Source organism: Rhynchophorus ferrugineus, unplaced genomic scaffold (genome assembly GCF_030347505.1).
Source record: "Rhynchophorus ferrugineus isolate W39M unplaced genomic scaffold, kcgeb_rfMv2 rfM9, whole genome shotgun sequence".
NCBI classification, from domain to species: Eukaryota; Metazoa; Arthropoda; class Insecta; order Coleoptera; family Curculionidae; genus Rhynchophorus; species Rhynchophorus ferrugineus.
The window spans coordinates 31142889-31167437 of NW_027472588.1; the positions used below are offsets into that span (position 1 = coordinate 31142889).

Below are 24549 nucleotides of genomic sequence, written 5' to 3' on the forward strand. Positions count from 1 at the left end.
TGATTTATGGACTCAATAGCCGAAGACTTATAGAATGTATCGGCAATGTTCTACTTACTTCGAGATTTTGTATTTGAATAACTGAAAATGAACATACATATACAAAGCAGCATATGAGGTATATGTATAGGTATAAATCTTTAATGAAGAAATGGAAATAGTAATAAATTTTACTCATTACGGACAACCTTCAACTGCTACGATCAACAAAACTAAGAACATTATAATTATATGTATATTTAAAAACATGATTCGCTGTAAAAGAGATTACTTTTGTGCCATATGATTTAATATGATTATAATTTTAAAAAATACTTGTAATCACACCATAAAGAAAAATCTTTTTAAAGGATTTGCCCATTACTCAATTAAGTTATTTATACAAACAAACAAGGCAATTATAATCAGATAACAAGACAAAGTAAGGTATTGGGTACCTTTAAATTACAAATATACGTGTACACGCATATAAATTCGGCTTAAACATTATACTATGTCATTCAGAGGATCTTTCATGACGTTGAAATTGGAATTAACAGTAACCCAAGATCTGACCACAGATGAATGCTTCAATCTATTCAGGTACGGAAAGCTTTGATTTGTTAAGTCCTTTAACTAAGTTAAAGTTAAAGGAATGATGCAAGTTTCATTAATACAACTACCAGATTTCTATTAATATATTCACTATTTCCCGAAAGCAATACTTTATTAATTTATTTTATATTTTTATATGTGATTATGATTTCTGTATGCAGTTAAATGTGTTTTATACTAAATTTTTATACACCTGGATATCAAAAAACTTACTTATTCAGGAAAATTCTAAAATTGTGAACAATAACCCGGATTTCAGGTAAGAAGAGTGGCGCCGAATGTGTGTTAGTGCATTATATCAATCACCTGAACATTTATTTTTTCGTTAAAGCTTGTTAATTTTTTCTTTGGTCCTTTTACTTCGCTGAAGCTATCGGTTTGTCCGGACTCTTGCAGCTTCCGGAGTATAAATAAAACTAACGACCGCGGCTGTAAAACCGAACAAACCGACAGTCATTTATTTGGTGTCCCGTTAGACCATGCCTTGTCCTACTCGATATTTGTCCGCATCTGCCTTAGTTCTAATACGGTATCTCTTTTATTTTTCGACAAAAACAGGTCACTGCTAGCGACGGCGACAAGGACAGGCCCCAAAACATCGTTTATTTCTTGACTGGACAGGGCATTGATCCAGATAATCCGGCCAACAGCAAGTTCGACATCAACAGGACAACTGGAGAAATATTCGTGTTGAAGGTAAGTAATTGTTTTATTATTTTAATTAGGTTTTTAACGTAAACATACATTGTTTGAGTATGTTGTAAATCTTTCGTCTAGCATTCAAATGAACATCTAAGCGTCTTTCTTAGAACGTAAACATTATACTTTCTAATACTTAGACAAACTTCTATAGTCATTAATATTAAACTATTTTAAATAGTCAATATATTTTCTTAATCAAACATCATATCAAGTACATTCTTTTATTTTTACTAATTCATTAATATTTGATGAATGTGTGTATATGACAAGCTCAAAATGAGCCAAACATCTTTCCATAGAGCAGTCTTTTGAGATCTAGAAGTAACCTGTACTCATTCAATTTCAATCTAAATTTTAATATAAAGTGGTACCATCAGTCCCCCGAGGTTGTTTTTGAATAACAGTATTATTATAATTGACTGATTTGTTTTTACTTCATTTAAAAATAATTATAATTTACAATTATTTTGTCTAATTTTAAAAGATATAATCAATTAAAACTCGACTAATAGCATTACATCAACAAAGACAATCTGAAATACTATTTTCCAAAATATTTGTTATAACCTCATAGCAATTATTCAAATACAGCATTACCAGAACTAAAGAAAGAACATAACCACATCTTGGGAATAGATTTAGAATAGAAATTATTTTCAATTCACTAAACTTGCTTCCAGTAAGATCACTTTCATGACAAAACAAAGGTCTCATAAAACAAAATTATCATTGAAAGCTCATATTATCATACGAATTAAGAACAATTGGAAAATAGGTTGATGGGGTGAAGGCCATGCAGTTATAATCAAGTACCATACTTCCTCGTTGAAAACAATGATTCATTGGATTGGGTTCAAGTAGCATAAGACAAAGCGCTGAAGGAAACAATGGAAAAGGTCTTCATTAATAAGCTTTAGCGTCCGATTGTCAATAGTATTCATGAAATTCATTGGTATTATAGTTTTATATCCACAGATAAAAAAATAATTGTTAATAATGTTAATCATTATTAACATTCTAAATATAAACATTAATATTATTAGAGCGCAAACTTTTAGCAAGAAAATCTGGTATAATTATATATTTTCATGATAATTTTCATTAACAAAATAGAAACTGCTATTAAGAATCAATCGAGCATTTAGTGAAATGAACCAGAGTAAGAGGCATCGATTATAAAAACGAGTATTAGTCCCTTAACTAGGCGAGATAAATTTATATCACAATTTAAAAACTTTCCAGCTGCAGACTAATTGGACATTTCACGCTACCTCATTTTATGCCACGTTCGAGACACTTTACGAAACATCAGTATTCCCATACCTTCGAACTATTATAAATTGTATATCCCTGTAAATGAACGTTAGTTTAAAATAGCTCCACATAAGTTGCTAGCCGTTGAAGCTGACATTTTATTATTTAATCAATGCACTGATAATAATTTAATCAATTTAACGATGTTTAGGATAATTGTGATGCAAGGAATTTATAGATCAGTCTTGTTTAATTTCTAAAGGTGAATCTTATTTAAAAATAATAGTTAATCTATATAAGGTTAATCGGTTATATCTGGATCTATATATCTGAACATAAATCTGATTATATAAATAAATAGTAAAATATTAAATCTCAAAATATGAAATATATTAACAAAAAAGTAGAAGGTGTTTGAATGAAATATTAATAATTTTAAGATACTATAGATGTTAGACTTAAGCTTTGTGATTTATTAATTATTTCACTTAGCAAAACTCTCTAGAACAGATAAATAACGCAGAAATATAAATATAAAATATCGTATAATAAATTGAATTGCAATAAATGGAATAATATAAGCAAAGAAAAGCAATCTAAGGAAGAAACAATTCACAAAATGTAGCATAATTAAGTTATCTAGACTAAATAAAAACCTGCCATACTAGTCAACTAAAAACATAAAGCATAGCAAGCTAAAAATATTTTATAATTTGTGATCAAAATGGTTTTAATGGCTAAAAGGTTGAAGTAGCCCAACGAAACTTGTTCGCCAAAAACTTGTGTTTTCTTTATACATATACAATAGTTATGAGGTTATGAGGTTAATAGAGATGAGGAGATGATCTTATAGTAGCTAGAACAGCAGAACATGACGACCATATTTTAATTACCTATGACTGGCCTACACTATTTTTAGAACACTGGCAAAAATATAAATTTAAACATATTTTACATTTCTAGCAGTATACCACTTACCAAAACTATGTCGTATTGTGCAGTTTTTCATATTATATAAAATAAATATTTTATATCATATGAAACCTCTTTGCTCCATAATAATCTACAAAATTATGGTTTAATAATAATTCATACCTGACACGCGAATTTTCGTATTTTATGCTGATCATTTTCTCTTAAGTAATAAAATGTAAATTAGTTAATAATTAAAATACAAATTTGGCATAAAAAATACCACCTAATTAATCATTAATTTCGTAAAAAAAGCAACGCGTGGACACAAGACATTGAAATGACACAACAATGATACAACTCGGAAATATTTCAGAATGTCTTAGAATATGGAAACGATGTAAATTACCCTGCGCTGTCAGGCTCTAGGTCTAAAGTTGTGATTATGGTTCGCAACTTATAGAAAATCCTTACTAATTAGTTAGGAGTCTTTAATACATAATTTAAAAAAAACACGCTATAATTAATTACGAAATATTATTGATTGTTATCATGATAAATCGACGTCATTTAAACGATGGCCAACTTAATAGTTAACTTAGCAAATGAGCACGTCTCGTGATATTATCATCAATCAAGCAAAAACCAACCTCCGTCTCTCCCGACAACCTTCGAATAGTTAGTCTTAATAAAAGCATAATTAGGCCGAAGAAAGATGCTTATTTCTCAATTAACATTAATTCGGACCAAAATTTACGGCCTCGTCGCCGTCAATAAATAAATTACGTGGCAAAAAAAATCCTCCGGGTATTGTTAGAGCCTCGAACCGTCGTTTCCCAACATCTCCGAATGTCGTGACCGCCTTGAGCTCCAGTATATTTTTTTGTCCCGGCTAAACATCCTTCCTGTTTCGAACAGAAAATCTCCCGAGATCTCCGAAATTATCTAATTAGTCCTGTTTGGAATTTTTAAAGGCCACTTGATTTATGCCGAAAATTTCGGGTTAAAAGAACGAACGATGTGGTTATTTATTACGGCCAGTCGTCGACGTTCTTCGCCCAACGAGACAACCATGATTTATTTATTACTTTGTAAACTCGTATCAAAATTTTGATGGCGTGTTTCTCTATCCAGAAAAATCCATCTAAAGTTTCGGGAACAATTCAATGGGAATAAAATAAAACGGCACGGATACGGGAAGTTTTTTCATTATGGACGTCGAGATATTTATTAGTGAAGAAATTTGGTTCATAAATAGCTGACTGGAAATGATATATTAATTTTTTTACTAATTCCCTGTTAAATTTTTTAAAACTAATGCTTCTACTATAGTTCGTCCAACGACAGGTTGCAGCTATGTTCTGCTAATTTAACGCATCTCTCGTTGCTTTTCTGGCGTTTTATAATAATTCTGAGATTTTGTATATATTCAGCCTACGAATCTTGTTCATCTAATAGATAAAAACTAGCGCTGGGAACTGTCGACTGAAACAATCGATAGTCGCAAAACAGTCAAAACATTTGATAGTCAAAAAACTAGCGACTGAAAATAGTAATTTCTATTTTCAGTCAAATATACGGTTCGACTGCTTTTTTTTCAATTCCTGATGTTTGACGAAGATGTACGAACCCTTTCCTGTATAAATTGTGAGAGACGAAAGGACGGAGATAATTCCTTGGTGTACTAACTTAAAAAAATAATACTATTAATATGCAATTTTTAATTTCATTTTATACGTTCTGTCGATCTGTAAAAAGGAATGAAACTTCTGTGGAACGGAATAATACCCCACAAATGTTTTATCGTATTTTAATATGTTAATTGCTATTATTAAAATCTAAAAACTAAAGATGTAGAATAATCATAAATACTAAATAAAAATGAAACATATACCTAATCATAGAAAAAATTCTAATCCATGATATAACTGAAAATGATCGCACAATAACTGCTAGCTCTTTATTAAATAAAGTAAATGTTTTATTTATTATTGAACGAAACTGTTTTTAGCAAAAATCGAGAGAATAATTGAAATATTACCTACTATTGCCATGAAAACAGTCAAACAGTCTATTACATTAACAATCTTGAAAAATATTGTTCCAAAATACTGCTACATTAATCATAAAACTATATTACATATAAATCTATGTAAGCATAAATTGGGTACATTTTTGTCAAGGTCTAGGACGACACAGCCAGAACGTTAAAAATAAGTCGAATGAAACTAGTAGAACCAAAAATAGTTACTAAAAGTGCACGACTGAAACATTTGATAGTAAATAATAACAAAATCAGTTGGGACGAAAACACTGGATGAACACTGGACCTGAAATAATCATTGGTAAAAAATGATAAAACCAGTCGACCCAAAAATAGCCACTGAAGCAGTCGTTAGCAAAAAGTAATCAATTTCTAAACAGTCGATAATAGTTTTCACTCGATAGTTCCCAAAGCTAATAAAAACCGGTCTTTCTGTTTGGTATATTGATGAAAATGCAAGATGTAAATGTAAACAACTATTAAATGATCTAACCAAATTATTAAATTCATTAGTTTTAGCCGGCTTATAGAGTTTTATATATAGTACAGGTAGAAAATTACATATTTTTTTACAGTGCAGGTATCGCCTTGTCCATAAATTTTATAAATAAAGATTTAGGTGGGATATTAAGGTTTCCAATTACTTCTTAATATTCGGAACTGAAACTAATAATTTTCGTTTAATTTATCTTAGTTAATAGTATAGGAGTACATATCAATTCATTTATTATTTGCAGTGATATTGACTAATATAGTTCTGAAATATACGGGAACTTTACTCTTTTGTCATACGCATAGTCATTAAGTAATAATTAATATGATGAAGAATAACATTATAAAGATAAAGCAGTTTTAAAAATATAAAATACTTTTTTTTCGAAATTTAATATCTCAAAACTGTAAATTTAAGAATTTGCAGGTAAAAGAAGCAACACGCTTTCTTATCAAACAAGTTTGGTGCGTTAAAGCTCCAGCGAAATTGGATAATGAATAGTTTTACTTTAAAATGTTTCGGCGGATGCAAGACTTTAGTGTCAAAGTCGGATTATTTCGCATTAAAATCTTTTAAAGGGTGTAACTAAAGTAAGCACCTCTTCGTCGGTCGACCTGCGGTATAGTTCCTGGTTATTTAGCACAGACATGTTGAGATTTATAGCGTTCCGTATTAAAATGTTGGCCTCGAGCGGAACAAAGGAAAAGTTCCGGCGTTTTATGAAAAACGATCTCAATTTACTGTAAAAAGTTTAAAAAGGAAAAAATACGCGATTCCAGAAAACTGTCGGTATTAATCCTTCATAACGATCAAGATTATTTTCAATAAGTCATCGTTCTGTCGTTTTCTCTCGACCTCCTTTAGCCTTCTTCTCTCCATTTCTCTTTGTTCATTTATCTTACATTATGCCTGTTATTACTTCTGATTATTTTAAACATGTTACTCAACACTAACTTTTTTATACTATTATTAGATGCGTCGGTAATATCCTTTCGTTTTTTCCCTAAAAGAACTGATTATTTAACTGTATTGGCTAACTGAATCTATATTCTATATATTTTCCCATTTCTCAGTCAATATATGGATACCATTTTAAAGGAACAGCTTCCTTTGATCTAGTCCCTTAATCAAGTCATTTTTTAACTTCTTCGTAGTCGTCGTATTGCTATTTTGAATGCACGTGCCCCATCAATGCCAGAAGGTGGTAGTCGGATGGAGCGAGGTCTGGAGAGTATAGCGGGTACGATACAAATTCCCATTCAAGTAATTTCAACACTACCTTGATTAATTATTACGTACTACGCGTCGTCATACTGTGCATGTATGCTGTGTTCAATATAAGTGTTTCTCCAGGTTTCAGTATTTAATAAACAATAACACAGTCATAATAAACGACATCAACCTGGTCGCAAAGCATGCGGCACCCATTTGCCCATCTGTTGGATTTATTCCATCACTTGTAATGGTTCACAAGTTGCAATTCGACTCACATTCAACTTTCCTGCCAATTGTTTTTGAGCTTGTGTTGGGTATTCAATAAATAACTCTTGAAATTACCACATTTAAATTGTTGAAACCTTGTTTCACATGTGTTTATCATTGAAGCATGCTCACAGGCTCGACATTTAAAAAAATAGTGCTGTGGTTAATATCAGTAACATACATGTTTCAAATCATATAGTGGATTTATTTCTAGTAAAATGTGTTTTTTATTTTCATTTATATATATATATATATATATATATATAAATACATATATATATATATATATATATATATATATATATATATATATATATATATATGTATATTGTTATTATCTATACTGTTCCTTACAAATTATAAACTATTTATTTCCTTATTCGATTTTTTTACATTTCGTTGATTAGATCCATGACTGAAATTTAACCCATTTTTTCTTTGAGCTTAAAATAAAATTTTAATGGTCTACTGTGATTTTGAAAGGATCGAAACTCTGAAGGATAAACCATTCTGTCTTCAGTAGGGAAAAATACTTCTGAAGCACAGAAATCAATTGGTAGTATTCTTGTTTTAAATCTTGTTATATAAAATAATTATTTACTGTAAAATAATTGGTGCAAACGTTTTCAAAGTGATGATGTTGATTTAGGGAAGCAACAATGTTACACACTCACGAAAGTTTAAAGTTGTGAAAGTACTGGATGCAGTTAGACGCAACATAAGCTTGCAATTCAAATAAGGGTTGACTAAACAACTATTTTAGGTTAGTACAAAATGTAAAAAAGTTGAAAAACTTGGAAAATGAGTAAAAAACGGACACACAAGGCATATTTACCAAATTCGGTCCCATTAGAGCAAATCTTCGTTTAATAATAATGTGCTAGATTATAGACTTTATTTCTTGAAGAATAAAAATTTATTTTGCGATATGAATAGAATATATGTGTTTGGAAGTCACCCAAGGTGATAAAAAATATGCTTCAAAATGTGCGTTTTAATCGTATTTTTATTATAATTCTTGTTTATTGAGCTTGTTTTTGTAATTTAATGATGAAGGTGGATATTGATGAAATATTTTTTATCGGAAAAGCCAATTCGCATGTCATCATGTACCTAATGAAAATAATATTCTTCAAGTACCCTTTTCTCGTAGTAGCACCGATCCTTGTGATCTAATTTTTAATGATTCTGACGGGTAGACTGAAATTGAACGAGGTCGTTTGATGCTCTTCAAACAAATACGGCCATATCGGCCATGCAGTGTTAGTGTTATAATTGGGACCTACTCTGGCATCAAAGACTGATTTTCATACTTTATAAATTCCACACTTGTATATATTTTTGTCCTATATTTTAGAATATTATCAAAATGAAACATTATATATTGTTTGATGGAAGTATTCATTACGTAATCCCTGTTAAAAATAAAAAATACTACCCCTTAATATAATAAATAATTTTAAATCAATAATGGGGAACACGAACCTCTAATTCTTCCATATTATAAATGATATGTTAGACTTCTCCGCCAGATCGTGTAAAATTTTTTCGACATATGCACGGGTCAGGTTCCCAACGAGTTGGGTCTATGGAAGGGTCCTGAAACTAATTAACCGAAAATAGAGATGGGAATTTCAGTTTATGTTGTATCGGTAGCCGGGCATAATTGGCAGGGATGTATAATGGGGTTTTATGATTGTTGATTTCAGGCCGATAATGCCGCGCGAGACATATCTTTAGGTTAGGGTTATAATGAAGCGTGTGGAAATTTTGGAAGATTATTATACCTTTGGAGGTTCGAGAGATCCACCGCCATCGATACACATACTGATTATTTTTTATTTCTTTCTGATAAGGGTGCCTTGGGAAATTTGCCTGTTACTCCCTAAATTCATTAAACAACCCCAAGCGGTAAATACCGAAAGTTTCAAATTAAACATCTTAATTTTGTTGTAATCTCTTTATAACGCATCGATTAAAAATCACAAGGTCCAGTTAATAGAAACATTTTCAAACACTAAAATCTCTGTAATATTACGAAAGTACCTTAAGGAATTATACAAGGTGTTTAACCAACTCAGTCATATTAAGAAATATGTGTGCAACTTATATGCTGCTGTAGATATTAATATAATAATAATAAGGAAACGTACTGGTTTGTCTTAAGATACTCCTAGTAAAAATATAAAAGCAAAGAGATTGGTTTATCAATTTATCATGAAACTCATTCATGAAGAGAATTCAAACATGGGTTGCACTAAATATTAAACCAACTAGTAATCCAATGATGATAATCGAAAACAAAGTTATATGATTAATTACCAATGCTTATCGGTACGCAACCAACGAATAGCTTCACGATTATGTCGAAATTAAATGGATTTACGCCAAAAAATATGGAAGTTGCTAAATTGCAGCAGTATAGAAGTTATATAGCTACCGGACAACACGCAGGAAATCAGAAGATTGAAGCGAGCCAAACCTAACATGTAAATGTAATGTGTTTAATCTTAACTTTAGCTGAAGTAATCTAATTTAATTTGAATTTACTTTTACCATCATTTCGTTCTCATATAAAGCTAATTTTCTTCTTATTAGATAGATAAGCACCTACTTTTTATATCGTTTTTAAAACATAAATTTTAAAACTGTGCTTCTTCGATTTTTACATTAAGATTAATCTTAAGCTATTTAGCGTTGATACTGTATAGAATAATAGTTTTATTCGTATTCATTGGTATATGAACAGTTTGATTGTAGGGGAATTCAATATAGATCTTGTGTGGGTCCACTTATTTGTGTTATTACTTGAACAGTGCAGTTTTCTAGTTGCTTTTACTCTATTATCTCCAATATCGCCTATAAGTTAATGTAGGCATTGTAACAATTTTTTATCATTCAACTCAATTTCAACATTTTATCGAGTTTAAATATGAAGACCAGACCTTTTAACAGACTTTTTCTTTGCTACGGTATACCTAACAATTGTTAGGTAACAGTTTAAAAATTTAAGAAGATACGAACAATCAAATAAGTGTGTGTGAAATAGTTGATGATTGCTGACTGAGGCAATAGTGCTGAGGTTATTAAGAGTGACTGACCTATATGCAAATGTTTTATGAAAATGAATTCAACTCCAAAAATGCAGCCTTATAATTTTTAACACAAAAACGTTATGAAAGCATGAAATATTGGCTAGAAATGCGTTCACAATAATAAACTTTTGAGATGGGGCATTGTTATGATACATAATTCAGGTGCTTTATTTCAGCATATTAGACGTTCTCACTGGAATTTAAATGAATATTTTCAGTTATTATTTCGTTTACCTTAGTAACAAAAACTTGAGCTCAGGTAAACCTTCTGCAGCATTTTCAGCGACTCAACAGTAAAAATTATCTTGGTAATGCGAATTTAGAACAAATATTGTATTCAGTACTTGTACCCATTATAGTAATAGATCATAACGAGATAACGTAGATGACTTCCAAACTTTATCCTAGATTAGACACATATTTCACAAACAAAAATATTTTTGACAATTTCCAGTACTTTTTTTGAGAGAGAGTCTGTCAAAGTAATGCGATATATATATATATATATATATATATATATATATATATATATATATATATTCAATCAACGAGCTAGAGACGTCAAGTGAAAACGAAAATATCACTGGATATTTCCCCGATAATTAACGAAATGTACTTGTAGCCGGCACGTTTTTGATGAAGACGAAGGCCGCGGATCCCCATTAATCCCCTCGCAAATCCTTCCTCGGCACCCGACCATTCGTACCATACTAATCCGGCGTCGAGACCAATTATTCCTTCCGGTCGGTCCGTTCCGCATCCTCGATTTCCGGTCCTTTTTTCGCGTTTCCCACTTCCTCCCGCCAACGAATGCCATTTTTATTATTTATCGGGAGAGTAATGCCCGGCCAGTGGATTCCGGAGTTTTAAGCCTGTCAGATCCCGATTCGCGACATAATCGTCTACGGAGGGGGAGAGAGGTGACTCGATCAGTGAAGAGCACGCGATCTGGGACGAGACGGAATTAGTACCTCGCTCTGACCGAAAGAGATCGTTAATACCATGTTTCGGGTGATATTTTATGCAACAGCAGGAGCGACGAGCGAACCGAACCGCGCTAGATTGAATGCGTCCGATGCATTCTTCGGTCGAGTGCTTCGAAATAGAAAACTGCATGGGAGTCAAATGTTCAGGCGATTGATTTTCTAATAAATATATGGCTGTTCTGCTTTCTCAACAGTACCAGTAACCTTTTAAATCAAAGAAATATTTTATATATACCTGTACTTATCTATAATATTTTGAGTGGATTCTTGAATCTAATTGATAGAATAAATATTCTTGACCAACGAGCTCATATATCCAGAGTTGATTAAAAATAAGCATTACTTGTATTGACAGTCAGTTCAGTTAAAATTTGTTGATTGAGTGATGGCGTAGGTACCAACTTTAGAAAGACGCATATTTTACATATTTTTATATTTCTTTCATTATATTTACATTACATTTACATTTGCAAATTTGAATTCTAACAATTCTTTCTTTTTCATTTTACTACTACAATCAAGATATACCTTATTATTAACAAGGAATAATATTTTAGTGGTACGTTAATGTCAAAGTATTCATCTTAAGAGGCCGGAATTAAGGACAATTGTTCGTATATTTTTCAATTCAAATTACAACATATATCAATATGTTCAATGCACAACTCCTATTCCTGTAATTTAACTCAATTAGTACTTCCATCGCTGAAAATACTTTTAAGTCTTCTTTTTATCGCATTTTATTTTCTAATCCAGTTTCTCTAAATTTTAATCTAAATTTTTATTTGTTTTTTTATGTCATAATAATATTATATAAAAAAATAAAGCAAAAATCCAGCAACACTTTACAAAAAGTTAAATAAATATTTAACACTAATATATCTAGCAAGAGTCTAGACGATGTCTAGTTTTACGCGTAAATGAAATAAGGTTAATATAATTAAAACAAGAACAAATACAAGGAGGCTTACAGAAGATTTATAGAATTTTTTATATACTTTAATTTTATGGTTCTGTCATCATACCGATATTGGAGGATTCTGTTAGATTCTGTTATAGGTATATGTTTTACAGAAAGTCACACGCACTATGAAACTTAGACCTTATGGCGAAACGAATTAGCAAAGGCGTCTTTTTGCTAAAGATGTTTGTAAAATCTGGTTGAAGATGGAGAATCTCTTTCATATCTTGATATTAATTGTTATTAAGAAGTTTTGAATTACTAGATGTTGTTAATTAGTTCAGCTTCAATTATTAGCCAAATAAGTATTACCATTAATTTGCACATGAGAAAGTATCCATATGAAACCTATAGGTTGCTCTTGTTACTTGAAATTTAAGGAAACCTAAGGAGTGGCGAGGGGAAATGGATTTTATATGATATTAAGGGATTTCATATAACCCATGATAATGATGACGTTACAAGCGTGATTTGTTATAATTCCGCCTAAAACTTCGTAAACATATCAGTAAATAAAAAAAATTATAGTACTATATTATTATTACGTTTGTTTTAACACAAGGTTTATTTTATATGCATTAAAATACTTAAGTGCCGACTTGGTTGGCGCAGTGGTCAAAACAACTGTAGAGTTGCGATAGTTGCAGGTTCAAATCATGCTACAAATACTGTACTTGTAATTATTTCTAATTCTTTTTGGGGATTTTCCTTTTTCATAGGTTCAAGAAAGATATAGGAATATACACATATTATTTATTTCAATTAAGTTATTTACATTCACGAAAATTAATTTAGTACTTACTTACATCTTTGTTAAGCAAAACATTTCTGTCTATAAGTATCTGATCTGAAATGCAAAGAGCAATTGTCATTTCCATAAGTTTATCAATGTTTATTTTGAAAAACCATTTCTGCACTGGAGCAGATTGCTTGTGTAAAATAATATTTTATTTGAACCTTCACATCGTGGAAAAAACCAGGATTGTTCTATTTGTGCACGGATTCGGATTGTGAATTTAACGCGTTTGCTGCCAATAACACACCAGCGCGTAATATGCAGCTTTCATTGGATGCCAATTACGCTTCAACGCGTTATATGTGTGGTGGTCTTTTTAATCGACATTATCTGAAGACTATAGGTATGTCATTTACGTGCTTGGTTTCGATTTTTCCATTTTGATTCATATAAATTACAGAATTGCATATGGCGGGAAAAAATATCGAAATGTCAAGGACCTGACTGTCTAAAACTAGAAAAATAAATATGATACGTGCCCTAACTTTACATGAAATATTCAAGCATTCGTATTCCAATTTATGACTTTCGTTTGTCTGTCATGAAAAAGTTACTAAAGGCTCCGTCCAAACCTACTTCCAGAGCGGTTATCAGCAAACATGCTTTGAAAATACAAGAGAAGAAGAAAGCAGGATAGACAATAAGAAAGCAATGTGAAAATTGTTATTTATAAAATATACAATATTTATGTATGCACTGCATGTCCTGGATATCCTGGTTACTGCTTAGACTGCGCATTAATGACCTCTTATGATTTATCTGAATAGGGATTTCCTTTATTTTGTGAGCTTTAGTGAAAATATGCTTTAGCTTATGTTCGATAATTTATTTCTATTGACTTCTCAATTTACTTGAATAGATATTTTGTTTATTTGTAGTACATATATATATATATATATATATATATATATATATATATATATATATATATAATTTTGTTAAGGTATATTAAATTATATCTTCAAATCAACAATGTATTTTCCTATTCTGTCCATTTTAATTTGCCTTGCGGCCATCGGCATTATCAAATTTTATGATCTCAATGCCGATCACGCTCTGGCGCGTGACACAAAATAAATATATATTTAAATAATATTAAAATTTAGATTGATAGTTAAAAACGTTATTAGGAATATTTTATTGTTGAGATAATTTTTAATTTGAGATCGAAAGAGCAGAATTCTGTCAATTCTTCGTACCTCCGACTTTCTAGTATATTTAAATTCCCCTTTTATGTATAAATATTTTGTAGCAAGTATTTCTTAATTTAATTAAGAAATAGTTCTGTTTCTGTTAAAAATATTCTGAAATACTTTAATTTTTTAGATATTAAAATGGTTTAATATTTTTAAAATATTTAAATATTGCGATTAAAATGATAATATTGCCGACTTGGTTGGCGCAGTGGTAAAGGCGACAGGATGGTCCGATGTTGCGATAGTCCCGGCTTAAAATCCTCTTGGAGCATGATCGTACATTTATGTTTGTAATTCTTTAATAGTTGTGATTGTGCTGGGCAAGTGTGTAAAATCCGACAAGGAAAATGATCACGCCAGTATCCAGGCTAGGTTAGACCGGATGTCTTCTGGGATGATTTCTAAGTTGGTCACTCGCCAGTCAGTAAGCTCAATGCCGAGGACCCTGGTTTGGAGTCCACTTTAAACAATAGGTGCAATCCAGATAAAACCTCGTTTTATTTTTTTTTTATTTATTTATAGTAACAGTGACGCCTTACTAATATTTCTTGAGCTTAGACAAAATAAAATTAAATATTTTGACATTTTTACCCAAAACAATATAATACTATCGCGGTTATATCGACGTTTGTTTTATTACCTAGTAAATTTGTTCGACAGCTTCATTTATACCTACTAAACGATCACGAAATTAACACAGAACCATTAAATCCGCGAACACGATATTGGCAACCGCATCTCCCCCGCTACCCATCCAATTATACCCCGAACCCGGCCGCCGCACCTCTCCCCGGGCCGTCCGCCACAACGAAACGCTCTGCCCCTTTCCCGACGCCAATTAGTTTACTTCGTGATAGTGTTCCCCAATTTTTTTCGCCCCCGTCGACCGCGATCGGCTGATGAATCGGCACCCGAAACCAGAACCCGGTTAAAAGGAACGGCGATTTTTCAAACGGGGGGCGGAGAGGAGGGGGAAGTGCCCGGGAAAAACCGGGAGGAGAACGATACCGAAGAACCGGCTCCGGACAGTTTGGATAATCAATTAATCTCGATTTCGATTCGTAATTGACGGCTACAGAACACTAACGGCGTAACGTTAATATATTCTTTTCATTTTTCGAAATGAACGTCGATACCGTGCGGTTTTCGCTGCCCCGTTAGGGATAAATTGCAGCGGCGATGAACGGTTATTTCTCGAAATGAAATTGGAATGGAAAAGGATTTAGAAAATATGGGCACGATGCTAAATAGTTTTTCAACAATAGTCGTAATAAATCACTCATCGGACTTATATTCAAACTATTTTAATTGTCTTGATGACGCAGCATCTAAACCATCGAATAAACAGACATATAGCACCAGAGTCTAATTCTGGAGAATCATAGCGCTCAAATATTTAAATTTGCAACGTTGCCAGTTATTGCAAATTATACGCACATTTGAAAATATATTATAAATATTCACAAATTAACTTAATATTTTTGTTGAGGCCCAAGCTAAAATTTATTGTTACATATACAAGTATTAAATTTTATAAACATTCTTTATTTTAAAATCATTTTAAAAGGAATAAGAGAAAATGGTACAATATGTAAAGTAACAAATATAATTTATGTAACAATATATAAAAACACAAGCATCCATTTTTCTTTAAAATTATTTGCTTCTTTATCGGATATGTTCGATGCCCCTCTTTCAATCCATTCAATACAAGCAAGGAATGCAATTCAAATCTATGTGCGTTAAGTCCGTGTATATAATCTATATATGGACAACCATGGTTATTTTCTTTCAATATTTCATATTGTCCTTCATTCAATTATGATTAACATAAAATCTTCCTTTAATGTAGGGTAGATATCCAAAAACTAAGATTGTGACTTATGTAACACACCTCCTGTATTTTTGGTATTAACTGCCCATGCTTCAACACTTGTAGCATCACTTTTATACTTTGTGTATATGAGATTAAATTGGTTTGCTTGCCGAATATTATGTAAATATTGTGAATCAATAAATCTAGTTTCTTCAAATTGGCACTGCTTAAATTATCTCGAGCTCCAATACAGCATCCATTGAAATTTTATCACCTAAATTGGCTGCAATCATATTTATCAAATTTTTAAACTCTTATAAATTCCACTTATGATCGATACACGCAAATTTAGAAGTAGTAATATTTTACCAACCCTTTCTGGGAACCCCCAAACTTAAGAAGTTTAAATATTTAGTTGTTCTTTCAATATAATATTTCCAGGCCTCAAACTATTCAAGTGGGGCAAACTTGAAATGTTTTTTGTTCAAATTAATATTATCAAATGACCCTATATGATCAACTATTTGTGATTTTGATGACACACGCTCATATAAAGGACATCAAGCCTTTCTGCTTAGTTTCTTCTGTTACTATCTATACATCTTTCTTGATAAAACGAGAATTAACCACTTCATTATCTCTAATACATTTGCCATATATGAAAAACAGTTAGTAATATTTCCTTCTTTTCTATTATGCATATATATATATATATATATATATATATATATATATAAATATATATATATATATATATATATATATATATATATATAAATATATATATATATATATATATATATATATATATATAAATATATATATATATATATATATAAATATATATATATATATATATATATATATATATATATATATATGCACACAGTTTCCAATATTAATTATATACTTACTCACCTTTGATTGTTTCCACTCTCATCACCCTGTCTCGGAGTGATGAGATTATGATCTAATAGCAATATTATCATTAGATCATAATCTCACATCCGGGTAGTTACATTCAGTCACTGTCACTTTCTGAGTCGCTAACTAAACTGTTCAAGTTTGATGATCTGGCGAAGTATTATATTTATATTCATACTTTTATATACTTGCAACCAAACGGTTGTTTAGTAGCTGCAGTCAATGGCTAGTTCTCAAACTAGAGGAAACACATATTATGATTTATTTCTCCATGGTAGTCGCACTTAAACTTTCAGGCATCCCTCAAAGTACTCCATATATCAAGTTCTCTGCAGGTGTTTTCCAGACTAACAGCTTCCTCTGAAATAATTTTATTAAATTATGTTTATATATAAAAAACACAGTTTTTATATATTTCATAAATTTGGTGACTACCACCATCACTATAATGCTGTAATGCCAACATTTGATGATCTGGCGAAGTATTATATTTATATACATACTTTTATGTCATTTTGTTCACCCCTCTCCGAAATTATGTCTCAACGAAATTTTAAATAACATTACGTACAATTGAAAGCCATTGTAGTAAAACCAGTAATAGTAAAAATGATGAACTAGTAATATTTATTAGTGAAATAAAATAAGAATTAATAGAAGGGAACAATTAATTTCAAATTGTAATTTCCAAGGTATTGCTACTGTAGTTAAAACACAAGATTTCTCAATAATTGAGTTATTATTTATTTAAAGTTAATGCCACTTTCGGCCAAAAAACTGTAAAATATGTTTTTTTCTTAAAAATGTTCATCATACTTTTAGTTCACGCACCCCTTTCCGCAATTATGTCTCAACGAAATTTTAAATAACATTACCTGGAATCGAAATCCATTTTAATATAACCAGTAATAGTAAAAATTACTTAGTGATGAACTAGTGATATTTATTAATGAAGTATATCGTAGTTTCCTAGGTAGTATTACTATTACAGACAAAACCCAAGATTTTTCAATATTTGAATTATTGTTTATTTAAATTTATTGTCATTTTCGGCCAAAAAGCTGTAAAACATTTTTTTTTCTTACAAAATGTTCATCATACTTTTAAGTTCACGCACCCCTTTCCACAATTATGTCTCAACGAAATTTTAAATAACATTACCTGGAATCGAAATCCATTTTAATATAACCAGTAATAGTAAAAATTACTTAGTGATGAACTAGTGATATTTATTAATGAAATATATCGCAGTTTCCTAGGTAGTATTACTATTACAGACAAAACCCAAGATTTTTCAATATTTGAATTATTGTTTATTTAAATTTATTGTCATTTTCGGCCAAAAAGCTGTAAAACATTTTTTTTTCTTACAAAATGTTCATCATACTTTTAAGTTCACGCACCCCTTTCCACAATTATGTCTTAACGAAATTTTAAATAACATTACCTGGAATCGAAATCCATTTTAATATAACCAGTAATAGTAAAAATTACTTAGTGATGAACTAGTGATATTTATTAATGAAATATATCGCAGTTTCCTAGGTAGTATTACTATTACAGACAAAACCCAAGATTTTTCAATATTTGAATTATTGTTTATTTAAATTTATTGTCATTTTCGGCCAAAAAGCTGTAAAACATTTTTTTTTCTTACAAAATGTTCATCATACTTTTAAGTTCACGCACCCCTTTCCACAATTATGTCTCAACGAAATTTTAAATAACATTACCTGGAATCGAAATCCATTTTAATATAACCAGTAATAGTAAAAATTACTTAGTGATGAACTAGTGATATTTATTAATGAAATATATCATAGTTTCCTAGGTAATATTACTATTACAGAAAAAACCCAAGTTTTTTCAATATTTCAATTATTGTTTATTTAAAGTTAATGTCATTTTCGGCCAAAAAACTGTAAAACATAGTTTTTTATTCTAACTAAATGTATGTTAACTAATGTAATATTCGTTTACAGATATTTAAAGTTTAATAAAATTATTCTATTAATTATTTAGCAATCTTAACATGAAACTTCCATGAATAAGCAAATTTGTCGCTAAACTGCTTCGCCTAATGCTTAAAGTTTACTTCCAAAACGGATAGAGCGCGCTCGGCGCCTTCCGAACTATATTAACTTCCCATATAACTCGGTTTAAAACAAATTGAAATTCTGCCAACTGAAAATCCGAAATCGTAAGTAAACGACGCTAATATGATCTCCCTTGTAATCTCCAATTTCATACAGCTTTTTATTTTTTTATCTCTCCGTTTTTTTCTGTGTCCCACATAAATATCGGTTTGCCCGAGATTGTCCCAGAATTGTCCGGATCTCTTCTCCAGGGAAATTTATGGTCCCACCGTTGTCACACACAAAACTGCTTTGGACGCTTCCGCCGCAAATCTTCTTATTTGTCTTGCGGTTTTGTCAATTCTCCGGCGAATTTTGAATTGCTTGATAAAATGTACTTTTTCGCTTTTAAAGTGGAAAGCTCTATTTTTCTTTAAAACATTTTGCAGACCTTAAACAGGACTTTAGACAGGACCGAAAAGATATATAAATATATAAAAATAAAATAAAGCAATGGCTGTTGAAATCGTTTTTTAATAAAGTTTAGAGATATGTATTTCTATTATGAACTAAATTTCCGAACTCTTTAATTGAAAACTTCTTTTTTTAACATTTAGATTTGTACTTAATTCTGGAGTTCGAACTGAATATTTGATTTTATTATTGCTTTTGTGTTTTATAAAGAGTTTTTTTTCTAAATAACTAGAGGAATAGCTGCAACAAGTTTTGAGATCTAGAGAAAAGTTTGCAGCAATAAAACCAACTGTGTTTAAGAGGTATCAATTACTGGAGCATCGACATATATATTATTGGATTAACTTTACCATATGACCAGGTCCACAGAATAACAGATGTTATTGAAAAAGCCTACGAAAGTAAGAAAGTATGCTCAGCTATAATCTTTAATGTAGCACAAGCCTTCGATAAGGTTTGGCATGAAGGCTTTTTTCATAAACTACAGAAAATGTTACCAAAACCACACACCGAACTATTAAAGTCGTACATTACAACCAGAATGTTTAGAGTCAAACAAGAAGAAGCCAACTCTACAATAAAGAAGATAAAGCAGGTGAACCACAAGGAAGTGTACTGGGACCAATGCTTTATCTACTTTACGCTTGTGGTATACCACAAATGGAAAATATTATGATGGCTACATTTGCTGATGATACTGCGATTATAGCTGTCGGAGACAATAGTGAAGAAGCCTCACGAAAATTACAACGGGCAAGTGACAATATAAATAAACGAACACAAGCTTGGAAAATAAAAATTAATGAAAGTAAATACGTGCATGTGCAGTCCACGTATAAACAGACCGTATAAGCACCAATAACATTAAATAATAATTCCAATATAGCAAAAAAGGAAAATATCTCGGAGTGAATCTTGATGCAAAACAAAAAACAAAACAAAACTCTGGAAGGGACATATAAAGAAGAAAAGAAAAGAACCGTAATTGAAATATAGGAAAATGTACTGGCTAATTGGAAGAGAATCACAATTATCAGTACATAATAAATTGCTATTATATATAGGCAAATATTGAAACCTATATGGACACACGGAGTTCAATTATGGGGATGTTCTGCAAAGAGTAACATAAATAAAATACAAATTTTTCAGAACAAAGGCCGGAGAGGTATTATGAGCGGATCCAAATACTATAGGACTAATTAACTACATCGAGGCCTTCAGATACCCTCAGTCAATCAAGAGATCAAGAGAATTGTAAGGGGACTGAGGAGAGACTCTATTTTGGTGGGAATATTGAAGTTTTGCAGCTTTTGGATACCACCAGAAAATGACACAGACACAAAAGAATCAAACCATCTGATTTTGTGTGGTGTTGTGTAGTGAGGTGAATATAATAAAAAATACAGCAGTGGCATGTATCAACAATATTTCACCAGAGACTGAGTTAGGGCCGATGGGTCCTCCTAGTTATATACCTAGATTTAAGTTACCATAAAGACAAAGTGTAGGTTAGTCGGAAACGACTAGTAACAATTCAATAATTAAATAATAATTTAAAAAAATTACCTTATGTTTCATACAAGTTTTATAAGAAATATAAGTGCGAGAAGCATATTATTAATCAGTTCTTGGAAATTTAATTTAATTATAATGATCAATTATCATAAATATCATAAACAATTTATCTGAAAAACCACGTCATTTTACATGAAAACAAATTTTCAAAATAAAAAAGATGAAAAGGTTTTCTAGTATGTCTGGTTTGTCTTAACTATTTTAATTATTTTTGTAGAACTTTAAAACTGCTCCAAAAAAAATTAAAATAATATATTGTCAAGTTTATGGATGTGAATAAATCATGATCACTAGGTATCTAAAGGTGTATTAACATTTTGTAATACATCATGTTGGAGAAAGTAAATCATATCAGATTCAAAATCAAACAACTTAGTCGGAAAATACTCTCAAGTTGACCTAAAATTTAAAAAATTGGTTTATCAGACAATTACACAACCAATTTAACTAATGATGTGCAAAATAGGGTTGAACTAGCCAGAGCAAACCTGCTAGTAATCCAACTCTGCCAAAATGAGGTTTTTCGATGAATTACCAATGCTTATCGGTATGTAAATAAGAAAGAACTACACGATGACCTGATATCAAATGGATTTACGAACTTATCGAACTTTAATTTTAACTTAGTTGTACTAAGCATATCTAATGTAAAATGTAAGTAATAAAAAAGGTATAGTGCTCACATAAAAAATACGACTTATTAAAAACCATTAGAGTATTAATTACCTCGTCTGGCAGTATTGGATAGTTCTTGCAGTACATATTGAGGTCACTCTTTGTGGATTTATTCTTATAAGACTTATATAAATTCATAGCTTTAAAAGTTTTGAGTCCTCTATGGAAATTCGTTGTTGAGTCCCAGATAAAGATAGAAAAATTACAAGTGATGATAAAATGCCTTACAAATGGCTATGTTAACAATCAAAATCATCTTGTTGTAATAAAGTTAATCATCAGTCTTATATTGATAAAACACAACATTTAGACGTAATATTCTAGAGTACATGATGTTGATTGTTAAGCCTTGATCAGTTACGTTTTCGTTCATGCACTGAATCATTTCCATATAGAGATATTATGGTTCAACAAGGCTACGCGGTATTGAATGTGAATTGACCTCCAATTTCTCCAAGTGGATAAGTAAAATTGTTTATATCCCATGAGTAAAGAACGATCCAATCAATGTTCCAAATGCTTTCAAAAAGTTCAAATCAAGATAACAAAAGTTATTTTCCTGAAAAAGTTATTTTCATGCAAATGCATATAATTTTCTTATATTTTATTCCATTTTAAAGTTACTCTAAAAACACGCTCGACATAAAATTTTAACACAATAATGAATATAAATCCCACGATTTTTCTTCTCGCTTTTGCCTTTAAACACATTTCATCATATATTTCCATCCAAACTATGTAAACAGCAAAATAAAGTATTATCGAAGTATAATCTGTATAAGTCACTTTGCATTGAACCAAACTATTAGTTTCAGAAAGGTGAAGAAATGCATTAAGGCTTCGCAACGCTATTGCAGTTCGATTCGAACTTTCGGCATTTTAAATTGTTGCTTTTAAAAATTTCTAGGATTTACGCGACATACTCGCACGCAAAACATCGGCTAACATATATATGCACGTTAATCTGCTTAAGTCCGTCTACTTTCGAAACAAAGTGTTTTCCTAGTCACATTTCCTAGCGTAATCTCTTCGGAAGAAAGTGTAGGATAGGAAAACTTTCGGGAAATACAGAGAGAATTTACTATCCCCGGGCAAAAAAAGAGACCAGTTATATAAGCTGCTTTTCAGCGCGATTGCTTCGGACCTGAAAACGTCAACATCGAAACGGATGGGACAGCTTTCGCGCTGGATTATTTTTCAACTGTTTTAGTTTCTCAATTGGCCATACGATGACGCAATAAATGTATTGTAAATGCGCAATCCTGATTGGAGCGTGGCGGATAATTGGCAGCCGACGACAGTATATCCGAGAGTAAATGAAATCTCCAATTGGATGGATTAAATTGGAAGAAATATATTTCCGAAACAATAGCAGCCTTAAATGGTCGTGGGGAATAAAGTTGCTAAGCTTAATAGATTTATTAATACTTTTCTGGCTTCTTTTATAATTTGATACACCTTTTCCGTTAAATTAGGCGTTTTAGAAAAATTTCTTGAATTGGTCCAAAAGATAATAATCGTTGTATATTATATCTAGTTACTGCATAGGCCAGTCTCCATGCGATGTAACAGGTGTTGAACAGACGTGTTGAAATGAGCACCGAAGACTGTAAACGCAGTGGACACCCAAAAGAGATTGTTACCGACGAAAACATTTAAAAAATCCACAATGATTTTAAATGACCGTAAATTGAAATTAAATGAAATAGCAGACACTCTAAATATATCAACTGAACGTGTCATCATATCATTCACGAATATTTGGGTATGAGAAAGCTCTGTGCAAAGTGGGTGCCGCGCGTGCTCACTTTTGACCAAAAGCAACGATGAGTTGATGATTCGGAACAGTGTTTGAAGATAATCAAGTGTAATAAACCCAAGTTTTTGCGCCGATATGTGACAATCGATGAAACATGTCTCCATCATTTCTTTCCGAAGTCCAATCGACAGTGATCCGAGTAGACTGCACATGATCAACCCGTTCCAAAGCGTGGGAAAACGCAAAGGGGCTGGCAAGGTTTTGGCGTCTGTATTTTGGGATGCGTATTGAATAATTTTCATTGACTACCTGAAAAAAGGAAGGACCATCAACAACGACTATTACATAGCGTTATTGGACCGTTTGTAGGTCGATGGCCCCCAGCGATTATTTCCTATTCTCAGATCTCGAAAGAATGCTCGGTGGAAAGAAATTTTCGTCAAATGAATAGGTGATCGCCAAAACTGAGGCCTATTTTGAAGAAAAGGACAAATCGTACTACAAAAATGGTAGCGAAAAGTAAGTGTCGCTATAATCAGTTTATCACCCTTGAAGGGAATTATGTTGAATAAAAAAAAACTAATTTTGCTAATTTTTCCAAAAAAATGTGTTTTACTATGGTACGTCGGGGACTTTTCAATCGATCTGTTATATATATTGGAAGTCAATTATTGTTTATTTACCAATATATATATAAACAGGTTTATTTTTTCCAAACCTCTACGGATTACAA

General features: G+C 31.3%; 1 protein-coding gene across 1 annotated transcript in view; it reads left to right on the forward strand.

The window, feature by feature from the left end:
• CadN (neural cadherin) overlaps positions 1-24549 on the forward strand; it is a 953627-nt gene that overhangs the window by 814295 nt on the left and 114783 nt on the right. The window contains exon 20 of the mRNA XM_076414423.1: positions 1153-1290. Coding sequence (XP_076270538.1) covers positions 1153-1290 — 138 coding nt within the window. The remainder of the gene's footprint in view (positions 1-1152; positions 1291-24549) is intronic.